Here is a 26,710-nt window from a genome sequence, read left to right as displayed (position 1 = left end):
AAAAGGGGACTTGGGGGCGGGGGAGGGGCAGGCCCAAACCTACAAGAACCCTTAGGTCTGAAGGACAGCATGCTTGCAAGAGAGGTATTTGTAGCTCATGCAGCCCAGCCTTCCCACCCTCCCTTATGGGAACAGGAGGAAGGGGAGCCTTCTCTTCACTGAGGCCTTTCCCTTTGTGATCGAGTTTACTTTGGACTTGAGTTCTCATCTTACAGCACTGCTGGAAACAAAGGGGGACCAGTGCTGAGTCAATGGTCACCTTTACTCTGAGCACAGATTTTCTGATTTTCTTCAAAACCATCTTTGTCTACATGGGTGTATGGATGCCAGACCTGAGCCAGGAAGTCTATAAAACATGGGTGATGGAGTCCCTGGTGCCTTTCTAACGATAGGCCTTAGCTTTTATTGCCTGCCTCTCAGCCTTCTTCTTCTTTTTTATTTATTTATTTTTTTTGTAAAAACTGTTAACCTCTTTCCCCCTGGGGAAATCTGAGTATCAGTGCCACGAAGGGACACTGGGCATAGTAACCAGTTTCTTTTCTGGTGTCAGCAATGGTAAGACAGTAAATATTAACTTCCTTGCTATCAATTGAGTTAAGGATCAGGATGCTGATTTCTCTTGCATCTGTTCAGATTTTAAAATTTTCTGTCCCATGAGGCTAATAGAGTGGCAGGGCACAAGATGGCACTTGCATTTTGCATATCATCCTTCATTTACAATCGGATTTGGTTTGAATTTTGGTTGCTGGCCTACTTTGTGTTTTCCTGCTGGTCCTGTGGAGCATTTTGGAACTACAATTATGCATGGGAGGCAGGCAGGGTTCTAGATTATTGAAGTATACAAGGGGATTAACAAATAGATGGCACTTAAATCCTTTCTAAGGGACTCAGCAGAGGTGAAATCAGAGCAGAATGGAAAAAGAAGAAATTTGATTTTTGGGCCAAACCTTCTTAGGCACTTAGGTAAACCACACTTTGCATGAGTCAGTACCACACCTCCACAGTGCCAGTCTTGGGGGAGGTGCCGAGCGCCCCAGCCCCCTGTGACCCCAGGCAGTGCTTGTTTTCTGTCTCATTTCAGGCAGCTGCCACAGGTTATCATGAAACTGGACTAGTAATCTAATGTCTGCTAATGGCAAAAGCGCCCATAGCCTTATTTTCATTGACCCCAAACCAAATGCAAATAAGACCCAGGCCTACATTGGAGAAGCTGAGTGTGGAGAAGGTAGCAGACTTGCTCCAAGTCATTAACTCAATCCATCCTTTCTGCATCCCAGTAAATGTTCTCATGATCTATTTTACAGAATGAGAAGGCAAGGCACAGGGAGCTAACTCAGTTGCTTAGATAGTACAGTTCTGAGCCCTACATGGTTTCTGAAGCATCTATTGCTGACACTGATCTAGATGCCTCCCCTTTTCATCTGTCCCCCATGTGATTATCCAACTCCTGGTAGGACCCTTTGGACACAGAGTGCTCATGACTGCTGAGTGATACCAAGGAGTGACTCGGAGAGCAGGAATTCCAGGCCAGGCAGCACTGTGGCTGATGGTGGGAAGGATACTTTGGACAACTGTGTGTGTGTGTGTGTGTGTGTGTGTGTGTGTGTACATGTGTATGCTTCTCTGTCCCTGAAGTCACTTCTAGTAGACAGATGGCATGTTGGCATTTTAGTCTTGTTGGGAGGGGCTCCCCTCTCCATGTTATCCCTCGTGGAGTGTTTCTAGGTCTTTCTGTTGGAAAAAACCTCAGTTGGGATAGCTCTTACGTTCAGTGACCATGCACTGTTAGTGGTTGGCAAATAATTATCTACAGATTATTAAATGTGTGTATGTTTGTATGTAGTAAATAGTAAATCCAGTCCTATAGATATATAGACACATTGCTGTGTCCCAAATCATTTTTAGGAACTAGAGGAGTGTGGTATGAAGAAGTTTCAAAGTATAATTTCAAAACGGTACCAACATGACTCATATAGATGGGGGATGAACACGTGTCAAACATTTATTTAACTCAGAGGAGATAAGATTAGTTCAAAGGGACATTTGAAAAACTGGGTGTTAATAGGCACTGAGGGAACAGTGTTGGGATAAGATTGCTGGGCTGGATACAAGGCCATTAATGTCCTGCAGGGCCCTGAAGCCATAACCTTTGGACTATAATCTCCAAGTTAACATGTTACCTCACAGAGCTTGTGCCTGACGGTAGTAAGTAGCAAGTTGAGTGAGAGCATACCCTGGAGAGGCAGTCTTGGATGGCCTTGTTAGCCACACTGGGAGGACATGCTGTCTTTCTCTTGGCCTTATTTTTAATTTTTGGTTACTTTTCTATAACAGGAAGCAAGATAGCCCAATGCAGTGAGCCTGGGTCTTTAATCTTGGTTTGAATCCCAGCTCTGCAAGTGATTTGCTTGTGTGACCTGGGGCATGTCCCTGCCTTCCAGGAGCATTTGTTTCCTCGTGGTAAAATGAGAATGACAGGAGCCCCTACCTCTTACAGATGTGGTGACAATTATATGGCAAAGTTGTGTGAAGCACTTCGTAAGTGCCTGGCACATAGTAGGTATTCAGTGAGTGGCTGATGCTACTATGATAAAATATGGCCACAAGCATGGATTGCCTCTCTCTGTGGCCTGCTGCTGACCTTCCCTTTGCAGAGATGATTTATTCTGAAGTTTGATACCTATATCCCCCGTAATGTAAGCTGAGGCATGGTTTTTATCTTCTAGATAAGGAATCTTTTTTTTCTGACCAGTCAGCCACACCCTGAGGGCCTCCTGAGCTCTCATCAAACAAAATGAAATCCATTTTCTTTGTGCAGCCAGTGTGTCTTGGCAGATGTGAGTCAGCATCCTGTTCAGAATGGCCTCTTGGTTCCTTGCCATGGACAATAAAAGACACATTTTCCATGGAATGCCAGATGTGAAGCTGATTTGGGGTTTCCACCCGCAGAGAGGAGGAGGAAACTCAGGAGGCTGATTTTATGATTTTGGAGTTGGCCGTTATTTTAGACTGCAAGTGTTTGTTATGTTTCAAAAATATGGTGGATGGTTTAAGAGACCCAAGACCCCAGAGTATTCTGCTTGAGTCCTGCTGTCAATGGCGCTTTCCTGTGGTATCACTTGGCACAGGTGTTACAGTTTGTGCAGTGAACTCTTCAGGCATTACTTCTTATCTGGGTTATTTGGACAAAGGTAAGCATTTCTGTCCCTAGAATTGCAGTCCACCCTCACAGAAGCGATTGGTAGACGTGACTTAAAAGTCTTCTACATAAGCACCGTGCTGAGTGCTTCATGTTGACTGGCATTTAGAGCAGTGACTGACCTTTCGGATGCCCCGACTAAAGGGTGTTGGAGACGTTTTTGTAGTTAGCTGCTAAGATTCGTTGGCCATTTTCATGAAAGGAATGAATGCTTATGAAATTTACTGTGTTGTTTCCCATTAGGAACCAAATAAATTTGTGTCTTAGTTCCTTACCAGTGTTGAAATTTGAACTTCTATCAGTTTTGAAAATAAATTTTTAAAAATCTGCCTGGAACACAGATTTTACTGTGTTCTCACCCACATTCTGTAGGCTCCCCTACCCTGATTACTGTTTCCCATTGTGAGCCTTTGCTTAGATTACTTTGACCTTCCACATGAAGCACAAAAGGAATGGAATGGGAAAAGAAACATTATTCAGCTTTGTTGGTTTTTTTTTCCTTTATGCTGTTGCCCTGCCCGCATAGTTTCTTTTAGCCCCTGGGCCCCTTCTGCCCAGCAAACACTTACTTATACACTGGAACATAAGAGATCTGAGAGTGTAAATCCAGGAGGGCACAGCCTCATCTCCCGGGCATCTGCACCTATGTTAAATTCGTTAAACTTAAAGCTTTCCTAGTGTCCTGGCACTTGCTGTGCATTGTTGACGATGATTGTGCTGACATAGATGGCTGAGTGATCAGTCCTCATCCTTCTAGCCTCATCCTGGGCAGAAATGGTGAGTAACCGGATGACCCTTGCAGCTTCAACCTGTGCTGAACTATTTTCCACAGGAATAAACTGCCTCACCAATTATGATAGCAGGTTGAGAGGAAGCAGCAGTGTTCTGAAGATAAGGTGGTTAAATCCCACTGGCAGAAATGTGTATTCTGGTGTTACGACACAGGACATGCCTTAAGTGGCTTTGACTAGGCAATTGATCCGGGGCTCCATGATTTTTTTTTTCCTCTTTCCAGTTCAATTTAAAACTTGCAGACAATGGTATGGGAGAAATAGCTTATGTAGGTGATGTTCTTCGAAGGGGGAGGGGGCTTCCACTTGCAGAAATAGCTTCCATTTCTTTGTAGTTGCTGGCATTAGCATTTGTGTAATGGATCAGATTGTTCACTTGTAAGGGGTCCCAGCATGTTGGATGCTGCATCTCAGCAGGCTGTTTGCTTGGTAAATAATTTAGGTAAAATACATTTAGATTCCTTCAGACTATCATAGTTGCTGCCACCTACATGAGATTCAGGTTAACCACTCAGGCTCTTTATGGGGATTTCCAATAATTAGATTGAATTCTGACTCTGTTGACTGGACGCTTAGCTGCTGTGAACAGAAAGGCAAAAGGCTGTTTCATTGACTAAAAGTGTGGACTACACTGCAGTTTGTGCAGTGAACTCTTCAGGTGTTTTTTCTTACCTGGTTTATTTGGACAAAGGTAAGCACTTCTTTTCCTGAAATTGTAGTTGACCCTCCACCTCACAGAATCACTTGGTAGAAGTGACTTAAACATCTTCTACATAAGCAGATTTCTAAAGATCCTTCCATTCCTCATGCTTATCCATCTCTCTTGGTGATTCTCAATTAAAATATGACCAGGGAGCTGGTTGAAATGCTGCTTCCTTGCTCCAGAGTTCTAAGGAGCCTTTAATCAGTAGATCTCAGGTATGGTCCAAGGGACTGTGTGCTTAATACATGCTTCATGTAATTTTAATTCAGGTGGGCTTAGGACCACCTTTTGACACAAACATAAATTTTGCATTTGTTTCCAAAGGAGAATAATTTTTGTGGGTCGGTGTTATTTGTTATGTGTTCAGGTCAGTCAGCAGCCCCAAAATAGCATTCAGGAAATACTAGAATTGAGGTTTGAGGATATGATTTATTTTGTTGTTTTCTAGCATTATCAGATTTGAGGAGGAAAGTTTGTTTTTCTTTTTTAAGATTTTATTTATTTGAGAGAGGGCAAGAGCCGAGCATGAACAGAGGGAGGTGCAGAGGGAGAAGGAGAAGCAGGCTCCTTGCAGAGCAAGGAGTCTTATGGGGGGAATGGGAGACTCGATGGGGGCCTCTCTCCCAAGACCCCCAGCATCATGACCTGAGCAGAAGGCAGAGGCTTAACAGACTGAGCCACCAAAGTGCCCCTTGAGGAAGAAAGTTAAGTGTAAAGCAAAAACACATTTATAAGCAATGGCTGTCCTAACATGAAGTTAGAGCCATAGAATATCTAAAGAGAGAGAGAGAGAGAGAGAGAGAGAACATAATGTGTGTGGGTAGCCTTGCAGGGTTGGATCTGTTAGTGTTTTGTAGAAGCAGAACTAGAAGTCATTATTCAAGTGCTTTACTTGTGCAGATGTAGAAACTGAGACCCAAACAGGCCAGATGTTTATACATGTAACAGTTGTGATCTCTCTGAGCTTCAGCTTCTCTGTCTATGAACTAGGAAGAGGAATACCTATCCTTAACTGTGTAGTTGTGAAGACTAAGAAGGTAGTCTGTGTTAGGATTTTCAGAAACCAAAGAGAATTATATAGATATAGTTTGTAATTATTATGATGCATATTATGTTTATTCTAATTAAAGTATTTAGAACCATGTCAAGATTCTCTCAAGTTGAAGTCACTAGTTGATTCTAGATCAATGACTGTGTGTCACAGTGTATGTAAAGAACCCTTTTTATGCCGTTATGGTGAACTTTGAAAGTAAATATAACCAGAAGAAAGAAAACTTTACAGTGTCCATAATCCTACCACTCACATGATCACAATTAAAATTTTGGTATAAAGGCTTCTAGATATTCTTCTTGTACACACACATGTATTTTACAATAATTGGGTTATACTGCATCTACTGCTTTGCCACCTGCTTTTTGTTGTTATTTTTTACTTAACAGTATATCATGAGCATTTTTCCATGTCAATATTTTATGCCATCATTTAATTTAATTTAATTTATTTATTTGAGAGAGAGAAAGAGCATGTGTATGTGAGCACAAGTAGGGGGAGAGGCAGAGGGAGAGGAAGCAGCAGATTCCCTGCTGAGCAGGGAGCTCGATGCAGGGTTCCATCGCAGGACCCTGGGTTCACGACCTGAGCCAAAGGCAGATGTTAAACCAACTGAGCCACCCAGGCACCACTATGCCATCATTTTAAATGACTGTAGTATCCTATTATATGGATAGAAGAACATTTATTTAATTAGCCTCTTATTGGACATAGGGGCTTTTTTCCCTTTATTTTTTGAGACTATATAATGCTGAAATCATCTTTGCAACTGAATCTCATGTATATAACAATTACATATCTTTGTTGACATTGGTACTCTAAAAGTTGGAGCTAAAGTTATAGATGCTGCACTTACCTGATTTACGTACTGGTATGAACTCCCTCTGAAATGAGTATATAAACACATAAATAAATGTTACTTATTTTTATACCCAGAAAATCTAACTTTATGCATTTTGATCTAACATGCTTGAGAGCTGAGGGTTCCTTCTCTGTCACGTTGCTAATTGCCTCTGCCTCAAAGCATTACTACAATTCTGACATTTCTGCTGCTCTGAGTCTCCTCTGGTTTCCTTTAGGCCAGGCTGTTGGCCATTTGCATGTGACCTTGTGGGCTTAGCTACTGTCTCTCTCACCCAAGAATTAACTATCCAGTATGGCAAAGACTCTTCCCTTTATTAAACAAAGTTCATAATCGGTCAGGAGTTGAGACCCTTTACTTTCTGAATTCTTAAAATCAGGCTTTCTTAAGTTAAATGGTATTTTAGGAATATTTCTGATATAAAATTGGAAACTTTCAGATACAAGAAGGCATTGCTTATCTTGGTAAATACACATGTTCCAATTAAAATAGGTACTAAAATATTTTGGAGGCACTTCAAAACTCCCAATTTAGATTTAATTTAGATTAAAACACTTACTCTTTTTAATAAAGTTATAAAATTGATTATTAAAATTGCCTATTGAAGATTAAAAGCAGTGGAACATTTAGTTTCCTTAAAAAACAATTTAGTCTTCAATAAGTATGATTGTATTAATCAATTATGCTATTAAAAATACAACTGCCATATTAAATCTGACTCATTTGTCATGACAGTTTCTATAATTATAGAAATTATACCTAGCTGCTTATATAGCCGTAATCCTGCAATAAATATAAATAATTGTCTCTATTAATTCAGTTCACAGTTACTGTCTATTAAATCCCCAGTTAAATGGCAATTTGGGGACCTTCATTTAAAATCCTCCTAAATCTTTGTTGTTCCGTCTGACTGCCAAAGCCCCACAAACACCCCTCCTACGGTTGATTTCCAGAAACCAATTTATGAATAAAATAGTTTTTTTCAATGCAGATACTCAAAAGGTCCATTTAGGCTTGCAGTTTGCGGCTGTCAGGATAAAAATTGGGTAAACACATTTGGTGGAGGGTACTGACAAGAGCAACCCCTGATGTCCTGGCATTTCAGTTTGGAAAGCAGTATATACATTTCATTTTGAAAAACTGTTTAAAACCTTCAGCATTAGCCTGAAGAACTAGAGCGCATAGGTGATAACTGTTTACTGCTTGTATTTCCATAGGTGTGGATGAGGTCACCATTGTCAACATTTTGACCAACCGCAGCAATGAACAGAGACAGGACATTGCCTTTGCCTACCAGAGAAGGACTAAAAAGGTACAAGCAACTTCAGGGGCAGAGGGCATTCCTTGTTGAATTTCATTTCCTCAGCCATTGCTTTTTCTTTTTATGGATTCTGACTTGTCCTGGCAAGAGCCTCAGAAACTCTTGGGTATCCGAGGTTTTCCTCTTATAAAGAGTCATCACTTACACACTCGTGGCCCCAGGTGTCCCTGGGGTGCTTGGAGCTTATCCCTAAAGACTATGCCCTCCTCCAACCAGGGGGTGTAGAGGGAATACTGCTGGGAACAGGGTTAGAAGGGACCAGGGAACATGAACAATAACAGCTATCATTTCTAGAAATGCTTGCTTTGTGCCAGGCATGTAGTTCTCTACCTGTAGCAACTCATTTCATCTTTATGACTTCTGCTAGCTCTCGATGTTTCCTTTTTTCTTTTTTTAATATTTTATTTATTTATTCACGAGAGAGAGAGAGAGAGAGAGGCAGAGACACAGGCAGAGGGAGAAGCAGGTTGCATGCAGGGAGCCTGACGTGGGACTCCATCCTGGGGTCTCCAGGATCACGCCGTGGGCTGAAGGCGGCGCTAAACCGCTGAGCCACCCGGGCTGCCCTCGATAAGATGTTTCTAATTTAATCTTAGGACACTAGCCTTTAGTTAGTATTGATCCTTATAGGCTCTTCTTACTCTTAAAAAGAAAATACACTTGAATTCTTAAGAGCTTTGCTGCAAATGGGCTTAGTTAGTAGTTCATTTGGTCTACTATCTTCAACATGCCATGTTCCCACTATTTAAAGAGTCTTTGTGTGCTTTTTCCCTTGCTTGTGCACTAGTGGTTAAGGAGCAACCAAGCATTTGTTCATCCTTTATTTTGTTGCAGTGTTAGGAAATTTTATTTTTAAGGACGGGATGCTTTATTTTTAACTTCTTGCTATTAAAAGCTTTTGATTTATTCTTGGACAGTGCAGTAAGCGTGGCTTCCTGCAGTTTCTGTTTGACTTAACGGCTTTCACTCATAGCCACAGTGGAGGTGAGCTGGAAGGATTCTGGAAAAGACATTTCTTTTCTTGGAGTTGACATGACCACCAGGGTTCTGAAAGTTGCAGGTCAAGCCCTGCCATAGCTCCCACCCCCACCTACTCAAACAGTTGGAAAGGACATAGAATCTGGCTCCTATCATCTTATGTGCATTAACATTCTTTTTCCAACTAGACTTCTATAATCTTTTGTAGTGAGGCAGAGAGGGGAGTATTTTATTTCTCCAGTTTTCTAAAAGGAGCTGGGACCTGGTAGGGCTGAGTTCCAGTTGGAGTAGAAGGCTCATCTCTTTGGGGAGTGTGCATATAGTTGCTCCTTCATTTGTCACTTAGAAAGGGGGGTGTTGGAACACACTTGAGCGTGCACACATAAGTGTACACAGAAATATAGAAGCCTGGATCTTGATTTCAAATTCGATAATTGGGGAACAAAGCCCTCACATAACCTGTCGGGATGGAAGATATTACCAGAATCGTATAGAGTTCATTGACCACACAGGTTTTGTGTGAACTGGGAACAGCTTACTGTCCTACTGGTTTTGTTTTGTTTTGTTTTAAGGAGAGGGGAGAGTGGAGGAAGGGGCAGAGGGAGAGGGAGAGAGAATCTCAAGTAAGCTCTATGCCCAATGCAGAGCCTGACATGGGGCTCAATTTCACAATCCTGAGATTGTGACCTGAGCTGAAATCAAGAGTCAGACGCCTAACCAACTAAGCTACTCAGGCACCCCTGTCCTACTGATCTGGATGTCGTTCAGTCTTGGGCTAAGGGAGATTGTCATCCTGTATAGAAAGATACAGGGCAGCCCAGGTGACTCAGCGGTTTAGTGCCACCTTTTGCCCAGGGCCTGATTCTGGAGACCTGGGATCAAGTCCCATGTCAGGCTCCCTGCATGGAGCCTGCTTCTCCCTTTGCCTATGTCTCTGCCTCTCTCTCTCTCTGTCTCTCATGAATAAATAAATAATATCTTAAAAAAAAGATACATTTTTTGAGATAAATTTCCGAAGGAGATTTTGCAAGCAAAACCTTAGTGTTTTGAATGAGTTGTTTGCATAATCAAGGAGAAAGCCCTGTATTTTAGAGTATGTTGGGGTATGGACTGAGGCTGCCTATGTCACGAGCCTTTAAACAGCATGGGCAGAACTAATAGAAGTGGAGAGGAGCTGGGGAAGAGGATTGATCCCCTGTTTTGTTCACCTTCAAGCAGATGCCAGATTTCTCCAAAAAAGGAATGGTAAAAATGCAAAGCCCTGTGCTAGACCTTATGAGAAGCAGAAAGTTGAACACCGACAGGAGTTTATAATAGAAGTGGAAGATGTCAGTAGGTACTCAAATGCTATTTGAGGTTTGAACAGAGAATGGGTAGAAGGGTGTCAAGGGTAGGCTAAGTTTGAAATTACCTAACCTCAAATTTCCAGATTGGAAAATTGGTACTATAATTGGAAGGTGTTGCTTTTCAAGTCCCTTTCTAAGTGCTGTGTGTTACTAGGGCACCGGGAATCAGACGAGAGTAGGTGGTGGAAGGGGTGGGCCAGGTGATTTCCAAATTCCATCTCAGATCTCACCACCTATGAAGGATTTGAGAAGATTCTTCCTGAAGCAGACCATACATCACCACCTGGCACCTGCAAATACTTCTCGGGGCTAGCTATTATAGATGCCATGGGGCACTGCTGACAAGCAGGGGAGAAAGAAAGAAGGGAGAGAATAGGAAGGAAAAAGTGAAAAGAAAGGAAAATAATTGCAGTGGGAGAGGTCAGGCATCACTCAGTGCTCCTGATATGTAGGAAGTTTAGTCGCCAGTATAAGTGGCTCTAAACAACACCATTGAATTGGGTATTTGCATACATGGGTGCTGACTCTGATCTCTAACTTAAAAATCTACATTGTGACAGTGGAAACCTTTAAAAATAATACAGAGCAGGGAAGCCAAGGGAGTGAATGGGGACTTCAGTCCTCCTTTGCCTCTGTCAACTCTGCCCAGATTTGGTGTGGACAGATAGATGTTGTCTCAGTCTTAGATGAAGCGTTTGGAATAGGAAAATTCCATCATCCAACTATCACCCATGGTGGGGCTTGTGGTTCCTCCGGAGACTTTTAGGACCCACCTCTGGCTCAGCAGCACAAACAGCTTTTACTGTCCCTACTTGCACCACCTTCTTCTTAGCAGAGGCCTTGACCTTGGAAGGTGCCCTATCTTCCATGAGTGGTTATCACTTGCCAAGTGTGTTATTAAGTGCCCCCACATGCCTAGCTTTCTGAGGCATTGCATACTGCCCTGGCTTCTTTTTAAGGACTGCGAGAAGGTGGCTCAGTCAGCATGGATGTTACAGGTTTTTGTCAGAGCAAAGTCTGATCTTTTAGTTTCTGACATTGGAGTCTGTGGAAAGGAATGCAGTTGAGGGACAGTTTGTTCTGAGATTCCAAAGTGGTCGAGGAGTCACAACCCACTTTACAAACATATCCCGCTTGCTTTGGTCTTCGCCAGTTTTAAAGGGAATATTGGTGCCCAACCCCATTTTCCATGTTCTTGCCTGTTTTTCTTAAGGAACTTGCATCAGCATTGAAGTCAGCCTTGTCCGGCCACCTGGAGACCGTGATTTTGGGCCTATTGAAAACACCTGCTCAGTATGACGCTTCTGAACTGAAAGCCTCCATGAAGGTAAACATATGTGAGATGCAATCTCTGTCAAATCTGCCATTAATATTTGTGAATTACAGCTTTTTGAGTATAATTAGGTGATTTTCAGTTTTGTTGAATTCTCATTTGGAACCATTTTTTAAAAAATGAACTGAAGCTATAAGTCTTAGGATTTGTACCAAAAATATTTCAATTACTCTTTTTAAGACTGTAAAGAAATTTCATGATGCTGGGAAGTCAGTTATCCAGCTGCTACTGCTTGGCACCTGGGCAATTGGAATACCATTTGGAAAAACTACTTCCTTGATTACACTTCCTCCTTAAAAAAAGATTTGTTGTGATATTAAGGCAAAAGTAAAACTCAGAGCTTTTGTCAAGTGAAGCTTGCAAATTCTGCCCATGTTCTCTTGGGTGTTTCTTCTGACCCTCTCCCATCAGTCCCATTATTTAATTCAAATTTGGGCAAAATCAGAACATCACAGTACATGCAAAGGGTGGCTTCAGATTGTAAGTGGTACCTGTGTTTTGTTCAAAGTATTACAGCACAAATTACCTCTTTTGTTTGTTTTTGCAAAGTTATTTAGAATTTTAGGTTACATTAGATAATAGAAATTCCAGGTTAGAAACTCCTTGAATTTTGTGTGGGCTTAAAACTTCAAGTGTTATATAAATGCAATAGATGCATAACATAAATGCATTTTACAGCAAAACATATAACCCCTTTTATAGTGTATGCTTGTAACACTTTGAATAATCTCACACTGCCCTCTGCTGATAAAACTGAGTAAAGCCTCCAGGATAGGGAGGAAAGCTATGGTTTTCATTTTTCATTTGAAGTCCGAGTGAATTTTCTGTGATGCTCCTGTTTCTGAATTATGAAGAGACCAAGCTGTAAGCCTGTCACCAGAGCTGATGTCACAGTTCGTGTCATCTCTTTCCCCCAGAGAGTACCTCAAGAGTGAGGCAGCTTCACACACCAGGCATTTCCATCACCCAGGACTTGATAGCTCAGGGCTGCCACAAGATTTGTTTGGGGAATCTCTTTCTTCCTTCAGTTCTCCAGCCTAACCCAACCTGTGCTCAGTTTATATGAGCAGACTGGCTCTGAGTTTCTTAAGTAGGCTATATTGCGGAGAAGTTAAAATTACGAATGATGAAATGTCAGCAACATTTAATGATCCTGCTTGATAAAAGAACACTCCTGAAAACCAAACTTTGGGTTTTTTTGAGCCATGGATGAGTCAGCCTGTCCTAGGTTTCTCTGACCATCATCACTTCAGATCAGTTTATCTTACTTTCGTCAAAAATCTATTTAGTTGTGATGTGTGCAATTTTACTAGTATCTATTACTAGGTATTAATGATTTGAAATGGGCCTGCTGGAGCTGTCAGTCACCATTGTAATCTATGTAGATGGGCCTAATGAAAGGTGCTTTGACTACTGAATCTTTGACCTTGTGCCAGCTCTTCCATTAGCTATCACAGTTGAGTACCCTTCTGAAATCCATAAAGCTCGAAGTGACATTAACTGAACTACGCTTTAAAAAAAAAAATCTGTTTTGACTTCTGGCAATACCAGTGGCAATATTAGCCATATGTTACGGTAGAAGTTGCCCTTGTGGTAGGAATTGTGGACAATCTGTGGGAAGCTTGGGCCAAGTTTTGGAAATTGCCAAGGTCACCTCTGAATACAGAAATAAAAATACTGTTACAATCCTCAGATGGTTAACACTGGTATATCAGCAATGGAAAAAAACTTATATTGCCATATGTATTTTTAATTTTTTTAAAGATTTTATTTATTCATGAGACCCACAGAGAGAGAAAGAAAGAGAGAGAGAGAGAGAGAGAGAGAGGCAGAGACATAGGCAGAGGGAGAAGCAGGCAGAGGGAGAAGAAGCAGGCTCCATGCAGGAAGCCCGACATGGGACTCGATCCCGGGTCTCCAGGATCATGCCCTTGGCTGAAGGTGGCACTAAACCACTGAGCCACCCGGGCTGCCCCATGTTTTTAATTTTAACAGTGTCAGTATATAACATTTCTTCCAATGCATGAGTTATTTTTAGATTATATTTCTATCATCTTGAGATTGAAAACCTGCCCCCTAAAATATTTGAAGACACTCAGTAGTCATTCTATAACATGTGTACAGAATGTCATGTAGGGCAGCCCGGGTGGCTCAGCGGTTTAGCGCCGCCTTCAGCCCAGGGCGTGATCCTGGAGACCCGGGATCAAGTCCCATGTCGGGCTTCCTGCATGGAGCCTGCTTCTCCCTCTGCCTGTGTCTCTGTCTCTCTCTCCTCTCTGTTTCTCATGACTAAATAAATAAAATCTTTAAAAAATATATTAAAAAAAAAGAATGTCATGTAGATCTTTCACTCAGATGGGAAGAAAGTTTGGCTTTGCTAGAACCTCTACATATCATGATTAAAAACTCTGGAAGAAGAAGCATTGGCTCATAGATTAAGAATAAAATTCAAAATTAACCGTTAACCTGAGGTTTAGATTATATTACACTTTTCAGGGGTGTATAAACTCTAATAAGTTTAATTAATAGCTGACACATTTTTCACGTGGATAAGTAAGTTTCTTATTGTATTAACACCTTATAATTGATTTACATTTTAAACAGTTGTAATTCTACTTAGTTCAAAGTGGTATTTCCATATTCGGAAAGACAAGTATTAGAGAATCCTGATTATTAAATCTTGACTTTGATCATGAAGCCAGCTTTGAAATACATGTTTCATTGAGTCCTTTCAAGCTATCTGGCACGTTCAAAAGTGTATATATTAAATTTGAATACATCACCCATCAAATTCTTATTCCTTAATAAAGTGTTGGTGTCTAGGTTTATTTGGCACTTCATTATTTCCTTTGGCTTCCCGAAAGTGCCTGAAGAGTGCATAGTAATCAAGCAAAAATGGAAGTACAAGAATGAAATTTTTAACATTAACCCAATTTTACATTTCAAAGAGGTGAAGCTAAAAATTTTATCTTATCTGTACCTTTCCCTGGTAAAAGACTTATTCCATTCCAGTAATGCTGGCTGCAAATGACAACAAATTCTCTATATTCCTTTATGTTAAATTACTGAGCAGATTGTTTAATAAAGAAAAATTTCCCATCGATCAAAATAATTTGAAAAATAAAGAAAAATAGGAAGAAGAAAAAGTTCACTCATTTTATAAACTCATCACCAAAAGGCAACAATATAGTTGAGCTCAGACATGTCACTTATACCATCTTTTAATCTGGTAAAACTTTTTTTTTTGGAAGCATTTTTTAAAGAAATAGAAAATAGCATTACATTGTGCTGACAATACGGTACAGATCCCCTCCATAGGATTATAGAAAGGAGTGTGCTAACTGACCGATCCATGTTTGCAATTTACCTGATTGAGACAGAGAAGTAGGTTAAGGGCCAAGAGGACTTTCCCTGCTGATGTTGTCTTGCCTGGTTCACAGGGGCTGGGGACTGATGAGGACTCCCTCATTGAGATCATCTGCTCAAGGACCAACCAAGAACTTCAGGAAATTAACAGAGTCTACAAGGAAAGTGAGTAGCCCTGGTTCTTTGATGCAGCTTCTCAGCCCAATTTCTGTGACCCCATCATGGCTGCCTGGGCTAGCGTTGGGAATAGGATGCCTGGATTACATACGTAGAATGCCTTCTGGACTGTCCAGGGGTTTGCCATGGTCCGGGTCCCTCTTCTTCACCTTCTTTTGTGGCTTGTGTTTTGCTAATTATATTGTACTAGAACTTCTATAAAAGGATAGGCAGGAGGGAAAGGAGAGAAAACCAATTAAAAAAAAAAAGAGGGTCTGATGGGAGAAATAGGAAGCATTGTACATGGATTTCATGGATTGAGTGTTTTCCAGTCTCTGTTTAAGAAGTTCACAATTCAGGGATCCCTGGGTGGCGCAGCGGTTTGGCGCCTGCCTTTGGCCCAGGGCGCGATCCTGGAGACCCGGGATCGAGTCCCACGTCGGGCTCCCGGTGCATGGAGCCTGCTTCTCCCTCTGCCTGTGTCTCTGCCTCTCTCTCTCTCTCTCTGTGAGACTATCATAAATAAATAAAAAATTAAAAAAAAAAAAAAAAAAAAAGAAGTTCACAATTCGGGGATCCCAGAGTGGCTCAGCGGTTTAGCGCCTGCCTTTGGCCTAGGGCGTGATCCTGGAGTCCCGGGATCGAGTCCCACGTTGGGCTCCTGGCATGGTGCCTGCTTCTCCCTCCTCCTGTGTCTCTGCACCTCTCTCTCTCTCTCTGTGTCTATCATAAATAAATAAATCTTTAAAAAAAAAAGAAGTTCACAATTCTGGATTGTGGATAATTATTGCAGGAGATGTGTGGATCTGTGTGCACCAAGCACTATGGGAGACTGTGGGTAGAATAAATGATATAGCTTATATGTGTATGTGTTACTAAGTTTCAACGTAGAAGCTATTTTGAATAATAAAATATAGATTCATTCAAAAGTATCCTTTAATTCTTACAAGTTTTTGCCATTGTACATTTCCTCTTTCAGTGGATAGCAAAGCACAGTTGGGTGTGTGTGTGTGTGTGTGTGTGTGTGTGTAGCTTTTCACATTTTTTCATGTTCAGAGTGAGCATTCATAGTCAAGAAGTTTGTGAAACAATATTTTAGCTACAAAAGAGGTCACTGATCAAAGGTGAGCTTGAGGATGCCTGATTTGATCCAGCCCCGTCTATCTCCTGTCACTGATAATAACATCTGACTCTGGTTTTATGAGGTTAAAAATCATAAAATAAATCATGGACCATCTGCCCTCATTTGGGTGGATACATCCATGCTGCCACAGCTGTTTTTGCTTTTCAGATGCCTGGTGGGGTGAGGGCAGTTGGGGTGGGTGGGTGGCTGGCTGCACAGGCAGGAAGCCTAAAACCAGATGTGTTGTTTTCAAAGTGTACAAGACCGATCTGGAGAAGGACATCATTTCTGACACATCTGGTGACTTCCGCAAGCTGATGGTTGCCCTTGCAAAGGTTGGTTTCTGGTTTATTTCTCTGTCCTTGTTTCCTCCCAAGGCAAGTCACATACCTCATTTTATACCTGGGAGCGAATGAACTCAATCCTCTGTGCCTGCATCAGAAATTCCAGCTGCATTTCTGACAGTGGGTTTGCACTGTCACTGCAGAGTTGTCATTTTTGTATAATAGGATTTCTTATCCTGGGAAACCGCATGGTCAAGTGGACTTTGGGGCCAGAGGAGGAATAGGGAGCTCTCAAGTCCTGGCCTGGATTATGTGCCAGCCCTCACTGCGTGACTTGGCGAAGGTCACTTTGTCTCTATCTATGGCACAGGGACCCGATGGGAAGTGACCCTCTTGTTTTTCTTTCATTCTCTCTGCTCTCACTTCTTATGAGAGGATTTGCCCAAGTAGTCCTTTACCTGGAAAGGGGGTCTTTGTTTGCTAACATTAACACATAAATGTGGATGAGAGGCTTTTCCTTCTGAGTCTGAGTCCTGACCAGTGTGCCATTTAAGGCCTATGTGGCAGGGGAAGGAGGAGAAATTATTTTCTCCAGGAACCTTAATGACAAATAATTGATTGTATGCTGCCTCCTGCCCACTCACATCTCCATTACTGTAACACCTCCACACAGCCCTCCCTGCCAACTCCTCGCCCTGTGTGCCACCAACCACCCATCTTTCTGAAGTCCACTTCACTATTCCATTCCCTTGATCAAAGCTCATTTCTGCTCCATCAGATCCAAACGCTAACTGCCTTTAAAAAAGTCCCCTAGGCGCTGCCCCTCCCTAACTTCATCTTCCTTTGAGGATTCCCTCCTGCTTACCTTCCCCTCTAGCTGCACAGCCCCTCACTGACCTGTGGCATGCTCCGCCCCTCCCTGTGCTGTTGGTCCCATGGAGAATGGCTTTCTTCTCCCCATTACTAGCCTCATTCATTCATGCCTCAGCGTTCACCTCAGCCTTACACCGTTGTCCACAGACAGTGCTGACTGTACTAACAGATCTCTCCCTTCTCTTACATTTTATGTCTTAAGCCATGGATCACTATGTTGTTTTACCTTCTGTTCCATGCTTATTTTTTCATCTGGATTGTAAGCTCTCTGAGGGAAGGAACTAAGTATCATTAGCTTTTTTTTTTTTTTTTTTTTTTTTTGAGGTAGAGATAATTCTAGAAAATGCTTATCCCGGGAGGTGGGTGATGATGGTGAGGCACACACACACAAACCCAACTTCACTGCCTCAAGTATTTTGCCAATTCTTGATCTTGTCTAGACTTCAAAGTGAAGAATTGTAAGTGTGTGGGTGTTCTGTAAATTAAATAATTCTTTACGTGAGTTAGAGAGAAAACAAAATTTTTAACTTTAAACCACACAAAGAAACCTATTTAATATTCTGAATTTTGTTTTCTTCTGTAGGGTAGAAGAGCAGAGGATGGGTCTGTCATCGATTATGAACTGATTGACCAAGATGCCCGGGTAAGTGCCAAGCTTCTTGCTTGAGTTTCTGTTTTCTAGCAAATCTCTAGATACTCTGTACAGTAGTTATTGATACTTCCTGACAATTTACCTCCAAAATTAGTAACTTAAAACAACACTTATATCTCTTAGTTTCTGTGGGGAATGGCCTAGCCGGGTGGTTCTAGCTGAGGACCTCTCATGAGGCTGGGGCCAAAGTATTGACCAGGGCTGCATCATCTGAGAGCCTGACCACATCAGGAGGATCTACTTTCATGATCACCTTTCCACATGACCAGGAGTCCTGGTATTTCTCCACATGGGCCTTTCTAAGGGCTTGCTTGAGCGTCCTCATAACATGGCAGCTGGTTTTCCCGAGTGAGTGACCTAAGAGAGAAAGCAAGGAGGACCCAATTGCTTATTATCACCTTATCTCAGGAATCTCAGTGTCACTTCTAATATACTCTTTATTAGAAGTGAATCACTGTGTGTAACCTATAGTCAGTTCAAAGGGAAATAGGTGCACTTTTGGAAGGGAGGAATGTCAAAGAATTTGTGAGCTTCATTTTCACTTTCTGGGAACAGTTGTTTTTATGAGATATTCCCTCTTGATACTTGTGTTAATTATAAGATCCATACCTGACTCACATATGCTTATTTAGGCTTTGCTTGTATGGAAGTACCAGATTCTGCAGGATATGATAAGGCTGTGTGCACTGGTGTGTATTTGCCGTAAATAAATACCAATAAACAATATGGCAGAGTGGAAGGAGACGGTAGAGGCACAGCCAGGGATAGGAAGGTGTATTGCAATAGTACTTGTGCTGGTTCTAGTCCCATAATCACTAAGAACTGTTTATTAAGCTGATTCAGATCACTATGAACTGCATACCTTTCCCAGACAGTCAACAGCTATCTCAAAGCATTTTATAAGAGCTGTAGAACAAAATTAATTTAAATTCATTTTAGTTTTAAAATTCAGTATGTTTCAGGATACTGGTGTGACTCAGTTGGTTAAATATCCAACTCTTGGTTTCAGCTCAGGTCATGAGATCATGCCCTACGTTGGGCTCTGTACTCGGTATGGAATCTGCTTGAGATTATCTTTCCCTCTCCTCCTTCTTCTGCTCCTCCCCACTTTTTCACTCTCTGTCTCTCAATAAATAAATAAAATCTTTACAAAATAAAATAAAGTAAAATTCAATATGTTTCACACAGTTCTTTTAGCAGGAGGTAGAGAAGCCTTTTATTTTATTTTGTAAAGATTTTATTTATTTATTCAGAAGAGGCACAGAGAGAGAGGCAGAGACATAGGCAGAGGGAGAAGCAGGCTCCCTGCACGGAGCCCAATGCAGGGCTCGATCCCAGGATCCCAGGATCATAACCTGAGCCAAAGGCAGAGGTTCAACAGCTGAGCCACCCAGACGTCCCTAGAGAAGGGTTTTAAATAAAGTAATAGAAGGTAGGTTTTACAGCTCCTAGATAGTGAGTGGTCACTGAATGAGTATCTTATCCCTGTGTAAGTCTTTCTCTGTCCCTCCCTGCCATTTTTAGCATTACTTTTAGCCCCTAAAATTTCCAGAAACTGAAAATGAGACTTCCTGAGGCTCTATGAAACTTGGGTGGGGGTACCTGATTTGTAGCTGTCTTCAGCAGGCAACCATTAGCTTATTTGCTATCAAAAGTAGCAAAGGAAGGAGGGCTGGATATGCTAATGAACATTTGCTTGTCCTTCTCTATAGGAATAGAAGTTCTTGGTTCTTTCTTTGAGATTTAAGCAAGTAGTTGTGTACAGCACACACCTCACAATCTAGTCTCATGCTGTGTTTGTGCCTAAGGAAGAGTGCTCTTGATTAAGACTTTTGACTTAAATACAACATTTTTTTAATTTTTTTATTTATTATTTATGATAGTCACACACACACACACACACAGAGAGAGGCAGAGACATAGGCAGAGGGAGAAGCAGCCTCCATGCACCGGAAGCCCGATGTAGGATTCGATCCCAGGTCTCCAGGATGGCGCCCTGGGCCAAAGGCAGATGCCAAACCGCTGCGCCACCCTGGGATCCCTACAACATTTTTTTTTAAGATTTTATTTATTTGTTTACGAGAGACACACACACACACACACACACACAGAGAGAGAGAGGGAGGCAGAGGCGTAGGCAGAGGGAGAAGCAGGCACCATGCAGGGAGCCTGACATGGGACTTGATCCCACGTCTCCAGGATCAGGCCCTGGGCTGAAGGCAGCACTAAACCGCTGAGCCACCGGGCTGCCCTAAATACAACATTTTTGCTCGTGTCTTCAGCGCAATCATCCTTTCTCATTTGGCATTTTCAGCGTATGAGTTGTGGGTTTTTGCATAACATTGTTTATGACCTTATCTTGGATTGTGTAGTCAACTTCCTTGGTTGGTTGTGCTTGTAGGATCTCTATGATGCTGGAGTGAAGAGGAAAGGAACTGATGTGCCCAAGTGGATCAGCATCATGACCGAGAGGAGTGTGTGTCACCTCCAGAAAGGTGGGTGTTGTACTGAGGAGGTCTTAGAGCCTAGAGATGGTCGTCTCAGCCAGGCTTACTGGTTATCTGTGTTGAGGCCATGAGAGGAAAAAAAAAACCTAGGATGCAAACATGGACCTCTTCATGGAGTCATACCATGGAGTGAACCAGAACATAGTTCACTCTCTACTTTGTACCTCATAATTGCATCCATTTTCCATCACCAAATCCATTGCCCTTCTCTTCTTCCATTTGGATCCTTCTTTTTCCTAAATATTTTCCACATTTGATGCTTTAGCTTGTTGCTCCTTCTTGTCCAGGATCATTTTATCTTGCCATATTCGTTGAAGTAATGGACATTTCTGGATGCTATATCATTGCTTCCAAGTAGAATAGGTTCCACTCAGAGTTAAAGATGGTCAAAATATGTGACCTAGGCAGTGCCATTCAGGACAGGTACCTGGTACAGCTGTCCCAAGTCAACCAGTGCAGTGTCAGCTCTGGTCCACCATGGCAATCTGTAACTGTCTAAGGTGCTACGATCATTTTCATTTGTTTATTTTTATCATGGTGCATAACCATATGAGTGATTACTGCTTTGATTAGCAGCTCTGTTATAGTAATTGCTTTTTTGCTTTTCCTCAGTATTTGAAAGGTACAAGAGCTACAGCCCTTATGACATGCTGGAGAGCATCAAGAAGGAGGTCAAAGGAGACCTGGAAAATGCTTTCCTGAACCTGGGTGAGCAAACATGGCCTCCCCCATGTTCCCCCCCAACCCTTACCAACCCAGGACATCAACTTTCAGTAAACTGTGCCAGAGCAGAAATAATAAGTGGCCATCCTATTAATTCAAGTGTGTTGGGGAGGTGTGGCTCCTTTACATGATTTGGGTGATTTTATAATCTTCACACTATAAATTTAAGATGTGAGGAATTGCCCAGGAGGAATAAGATGACAAGTAAATGGGCTCTGCTGGGGAAGCTAACATATCACCTTGGGTGTCTGCAGCTCTCAGGGTCCCTTGATTTAAAATGACAGTGGAGCTGAAGTTCAGAGGATCCCCAGTTTTCCCTTAGTTTTTCCCACTTTACAGCCCATTCCTCTTACATTAGGTTATCTTGTTTGTGCTCTGAGGCCAGGGCCTCACCCTCACTGGTGAGGAGAGGAACAGCTGACCCCTTTTCTTCTCTCCACAGTCCAGTGCATTCAGAACAAGCCCCTGTATTTTGCTGACCGACTGTACGACTCCATGAAGGTAAGGGCTGTCCAGCTGAGAGGTCCATGTTTCCACCCTAGGCTTTTCTTCTCTCGTGATTCAAACTAAATCTCCTTGACCAGTAGATGGTGGAAGGGCCCCTGCTGTATAGGGACAGGAGTGCACCAGTCAGCTGTAGTTGTATTTGACAGATGAGAAGACCACAAGTCACTCTTCTCTCTCTCTCTCTCCCAACTAGTTGAAGGTGGGTTTGTGAGCAGGTGGAACATAAAGTACCAGATGGTAATCGTGTCTTATTCCTGCTTAGATTTCTCAGGGATTGCCTTTCATGACCCCAAAATAAAGACAGACAAGGAAGGGAGAGATTACCAAACAACCACTGTGCAACAGACATTGTGCTACTTACTTCATCTGAAATCATTACCAAAAAGCCCATGTGCCTGGCTGGCTGGCTTATTCATTCATTCATTCATTCATTCATTCATTCATTTTATTTATTTATTTATTTATTTATTTATTTATTTATTTATTTATTTATTATTTCCCACAAAGAGAGGCAGAGACATAGGCAGAGGGAGAAGCAGGCTCCCTGCAGGAGCCCAATATATGGGATGGGTTTGGTGTACCCAGGGCCTCAACCCTAGGACCCTGAGATCATGATCTGAACCAAAGGCAGATGCATAACCTCTGAGCCACCCAGGTGCCCCATGTTTTTTTCTTTATAGATCAGGAGACTAGAGCTCAGAAAACTTCAACTAGCCTGATGTTACATAGCCAGATTGGAACTTGGGTGTGTCTGACTCCAAAGGCAGCACTGCGACTATCTCTTGGATGGACTGTCTCTTCCCACCATCTCATCCCATTTTCTTTTTCTTTTTCTTTTTTCATCCCATTTTCTATGCCTCAACTGTTCCTTGTGCTTTGTGGTATCCTGGGTCATCCCTGTCCACACTACCTCTTCCATCTCCCTCAGGTTCTGTGTTAGATATGACCTGTTCCTCAGTGCCTCTGGTCTGAGACTCTGAAAGTAAACTTAGTAAACTCTGAATTCAAAATTCCACAGAACCACAATGAAAATGTGGTCGCATGTGTTCTTTAAGTCCCAAGAGCAGGAACTTTTTTGTTACATATGTAAACTCATGCACTTTTTAAACTGAGCCATGCAGTAGTTAGTGCTTGTACAAGTTTACTGAGTGCACAAAGTGGGGCTTTGTGCTGATTTTATCCTGACATGTTTGGAATTCCAGGATGCTCGTTTTTCTTTTTTTTATTAAATTTATTTTTAATTTCTTATTATTTTAAGAAAGAGAGGGAGCATAGGAGGAGCAGATATCCTGAGATCTCACGACCCTGAGATCATGACCTCAGTCGAAATCAAGAGTCAACTGCCCAACCAACTGAGCCACTCAGGCCCTAATATAATCATTTTTCTTAAAGGGGTAGTTTCATTGTTACCTTAGTAGTTTCGTGGAGGGCAGCATCAAGAACCCAGATGAGTTTCACATGTAAGAAAACTTACCATATTGGGGATCCCTGGGTGGCTCAGCTGTTTGGTGCCTGCCTTTGGCCCAGGGTGCAGTCCTTGAGGCCCGGGATCGAGTCCTGTGTCGGGCTACTGGCATGGAGCCTGCTTCTCCCTCTGACTGTGTTTCTGCCTCTCTCGCTCTCTGTGTCTATCATGAATAAATGAATAAAATCTTAAAAAAAAAAAGAAAAGAAAACTTACCAGATTAACATTGTCAGTGAATTGTAACTTGGAACATCAACTTGACTTTCAGGGCAAGGGGACTCGTGATAAAGTCCTGATTAGAATCATGGTCTCTCGCAGTGAAGTGGACATGTTGAAAATTAGGTCTGAATTCAAGAGAAAGTATGGCAAGTCCCTGTACTACTACATCCAGGTAAGCCCTATGGTGACCTGTCAGCCCTGCCTGGCCATACAGAAGGCCCTGGATCCCCAGGCTGGTGGCCTGTCAGAACGGTGTCCAAAGTGGTGGTTTTCTAATTCACTGGGAAAGAGATGCTGACCAGCAGCTCATCAGATAACAAGGGTTTATTTTGAAAGTGTCATTTATGATTTGTCCTAGAATCTAAAAAGAGACAGGCAAATATTTTATATTTCCCACATCTGCTATTCACAGTGATAATTGGTGTTCATGACAATGATCCTGTAAGATTTATCCTGAAGAGCCTGAGATCAATTAAATTTTATTATGCAGTTGACCCTTGAACAACACAGGTTTGAACTGCACTGATTGATTTATTGATTTTTTTCAATAAATACAGTGTAGTGCTATACATGTACTTTCCTTATGATTTTCTTAATAATAATTCTTTTATCCGGCTTTATTGTAAGAATACAGTATATAATACATACGACAAAAAATATTAATCGACTCTTTATGTTATGGGTGTGGCTTCCAGTCAACAGTAGGCTATTAATAGTTAAGTTTTGGGGGAGTCAGAAGTTAATATGCAGATATATGTTGGGGTGAAATAGGGATCGGATTGGCACCCCTCACCCCTGTTTTGTTAAAGAGTCAACTGTTTCCATTTTTTGAAAATCCTGCTATAGGCCTGGCAGTGTTTAGTTACTCAGAACTTCCATCTCTCCCATAAATTTAGTCTCTCTGTTTTGGAGAGATGGAGCCTACGCTCCGGAGAGAGAGGCTACACTCCCAGTGGGCCCTGGCTGTGTACTTCAGACAGACATTGCAGCCCCCCTTTCTAAAAGACCCTGAAATTTTCAAAGGCGTGTCAGTGGTCACCAAGGATGGATTTTGAGGTGCGTTTGGTGTACCCAGGTTTATTAGGGCACGTTTCCTCACTTCACTGGTTTATTCCTCCGTGACCTGAACAGTCCTGGAAACATCCCAGTGAGGCAGGAAAGTACCTTATCTTCTCTGGAAGCATGAGGGCCAGTGAGCAAAGTGGTGGTGCTTGCAGGGCCTCACAGCATTAAGAGCAGGCCAGGTGGTGTGGGTCTGATTCCTCATTCCGTTAATCCCCAGTACCTCACATTCTCTCTGCCCTGTGATCACGTTACTTGAAGGTCTCCCCTAGTCCTCTAGGCCAGACTCCCTGAGGGTCTGCTGATGATGACTTGAGTCTTTGTGTCCGGGCAGGTACCTCAGAGTCTTTTTTTTGCTACTGTTAACTAGGGGAGGCTCTGTGTGCTTTGAGCCTGCTTCTACATTATTGCAGAGTTTGGGTCTTTTTTTCTGATACTGAATTTCTCTTTTTCTCCTTGCCCATTTATAGCAAGACACCAAGGGCGACTACCAGAAAGCGCTGCTGTACCTGTGTGGTGGGGATGACTGAAGCCCACCACGGCATGAGCGTCTAGGAAAGGTGCCCCTTTGTTTGCAGCTAACAGTTCTAGAAAATAGCTTGTGACTAACAGTCCCCTTATGCCCATCCCTGCGAGGATGGTGTTAGCATAGCCCCCTCCCCATCCTTATTTTAGTTACCTAAGCATTGCCTGCCTCTCATGTCTAGTCTCTCCTTTTAGCCAAAGAAATGAACATTCCAAGGAGTTGGAAGTGAAATCTATGATGTGAAACACTTTGCCTCTTGTGTACTGTGTCATAAACAGATGAATAAACTGAATTTTTACATTATAAACAAGTCCTTTATTGACCTTGCCTTCAGCATAATTGTTTAAAAATCAAACATACATAAAAAAATAAAAATAAAAATAAAAATAAAACATGGGTAAAGCCTGTATTGTTCAGCTGGTAAAGCTGTCCCCTAGAGGAATAAAGCTCTAGAACTCAGCTGTCCGAGATGGTAGCCACTATCCAGATGTGGCTATTTACATTTAAATTAATGTAAATGCAATAAAATTAAAAATTCAGTTCCTCAGTCACGCTCTACATTTCAGATGTTCCATATCCACATGTGGCTAGCAGCTAGTGTATTGGACAGTACAGGAACAGAACACTTCCATTATAATAGAAAGTTCTTTTGCACAGTTCTTCATGCCCAGGTGATGATAGTACCTATGGGGGGAAACTCCCATCTGCTCATCTTTCTACAAGTAAATTAGGTAAAAACAAGCAGCATTGGTTGCCTCAAACTGGGAAGGGGGGTGGCATGGTGGGATCTAGCAAATATAGCAAACATATCTATAAGCTGTTAGAGAAATAAGTAACATTCTGCCCCAACCTCAAGGACACACCTGTCGGTGAGTCAGGCTACAGTACTCTTGTAAGAAGATATAACAAAAGTGGAAAAAGGATTGCTTTTGAGAGGACTGAGAAAAATGACCAGAGGAGAAGGAAGCATTTGAGCTGTGTCCAAAAATCTAGGGTGAAGTTTATAGCAGGGAGGAAGCTCTCCATCAGATTCTTATGGTTCCCATAATGGAATAGGTGATTCTGGAGGCACAAAGACTACATACATAAAGAATTGCACAAAGACTATATACAGCAAGAATTATGTCTCTCACACCTCCTAGCCAGTCAGGGGCTGTTCCTAGGACTGCTTGGTTTCTGGTCTGCCCTTTCACGGATAGACTGTAATAAACATGATGTGTATTAATGTATCTCTCTGTAATGTAAAGATGCTGTCCTTAGGCTGCTAGCCCAGGACACTGGACAACTGACTGACATAGGTGCTTCCCAAAAGCAGGGGATAGGGCCGGAGGCAGAGGGAGTTAGTGACTATCCCCAAACCCTTCTATCATATTTCCTCCTGGTCAGAGGATGTTGTGTCAGCTGCTAATTCCTGAGCCTGGCTGAGGTAGGGCACACTTAGTAGTGTGCAGGGAGAATGGAGGTGATGGATATAAATGTGTGAAATGGCTAGTTGGACAGAATGGGAGTGGAGGCAGGTATGGGGCTGATGAAATGAAAAATGCCTGTCCTACTTGAAGCGTTCAAATTCAACTAAAATGACACTGTGTTAACCAAACAAAGTATATCTGTGGGCTGAATGATTTGCTGTTTCGACCTTTGGCACACTTTGGGTAGAAACTTG

General features: G+C 42.1%; 1 protein-coding gene across 1 annotated transcript in view; it reads left to right on the top strand.

Annotated features, from left to right (window-relative positions):
- The window catches only part of ANXA2 (annexin A2), a 33,643-nt gene extending 8,592 nt beyond the window's left edge, over positions 1-25,051 (top strand). Inside the window, 10 exon segments of the mRNA NM_001002961.1 lie at positions 7,824-7,918; positions 11,465-11,578; positions 15,025-15,115; positions 16,485-16,564; positions 17,970-18,029; positions 20,440-20,533; positions 21,158-21,253; positions 21,711-21,769; positions 23,509-23,631; positions 24,992-25,051. Of these exon segments, the coding sequence (NP_001002961.1) occupies positions 7,824-7,918; positions 11,465-11,578; positions 15,025-15,115; positions 16,485-16,564; positions 17,970-18,029; positions 20,440-20,533; positions 21,158-21,253; positions 21,711-21,769; positions 23,509-23,631; positions 24,992-25,051 (872 nt within the window).
- Positions 25,052-26,710: the final 1,659 nt, after the last annotated feature.

This window comes from Canis lupus, chromosome 30, assembly GCF_011100685.1.
Source record: "Canis lupus familiaris isolate Mischka breed German Shepherd chromosome 30, alternate assembly UU_Cfam_GSD_1.0, whole genome shotgun sequence".
NCBI classification, from domain to species: Eukaryota; Metazoa; Chordata; class Mammalia; order Carnivora; family Canidae; genus Canis; species Canis lupus.
The sequence above is the reverse complement of the archived record's forward strand: the minus strand, read 5'-3'. Positions and strand labels throughout refer to the sequence as shown.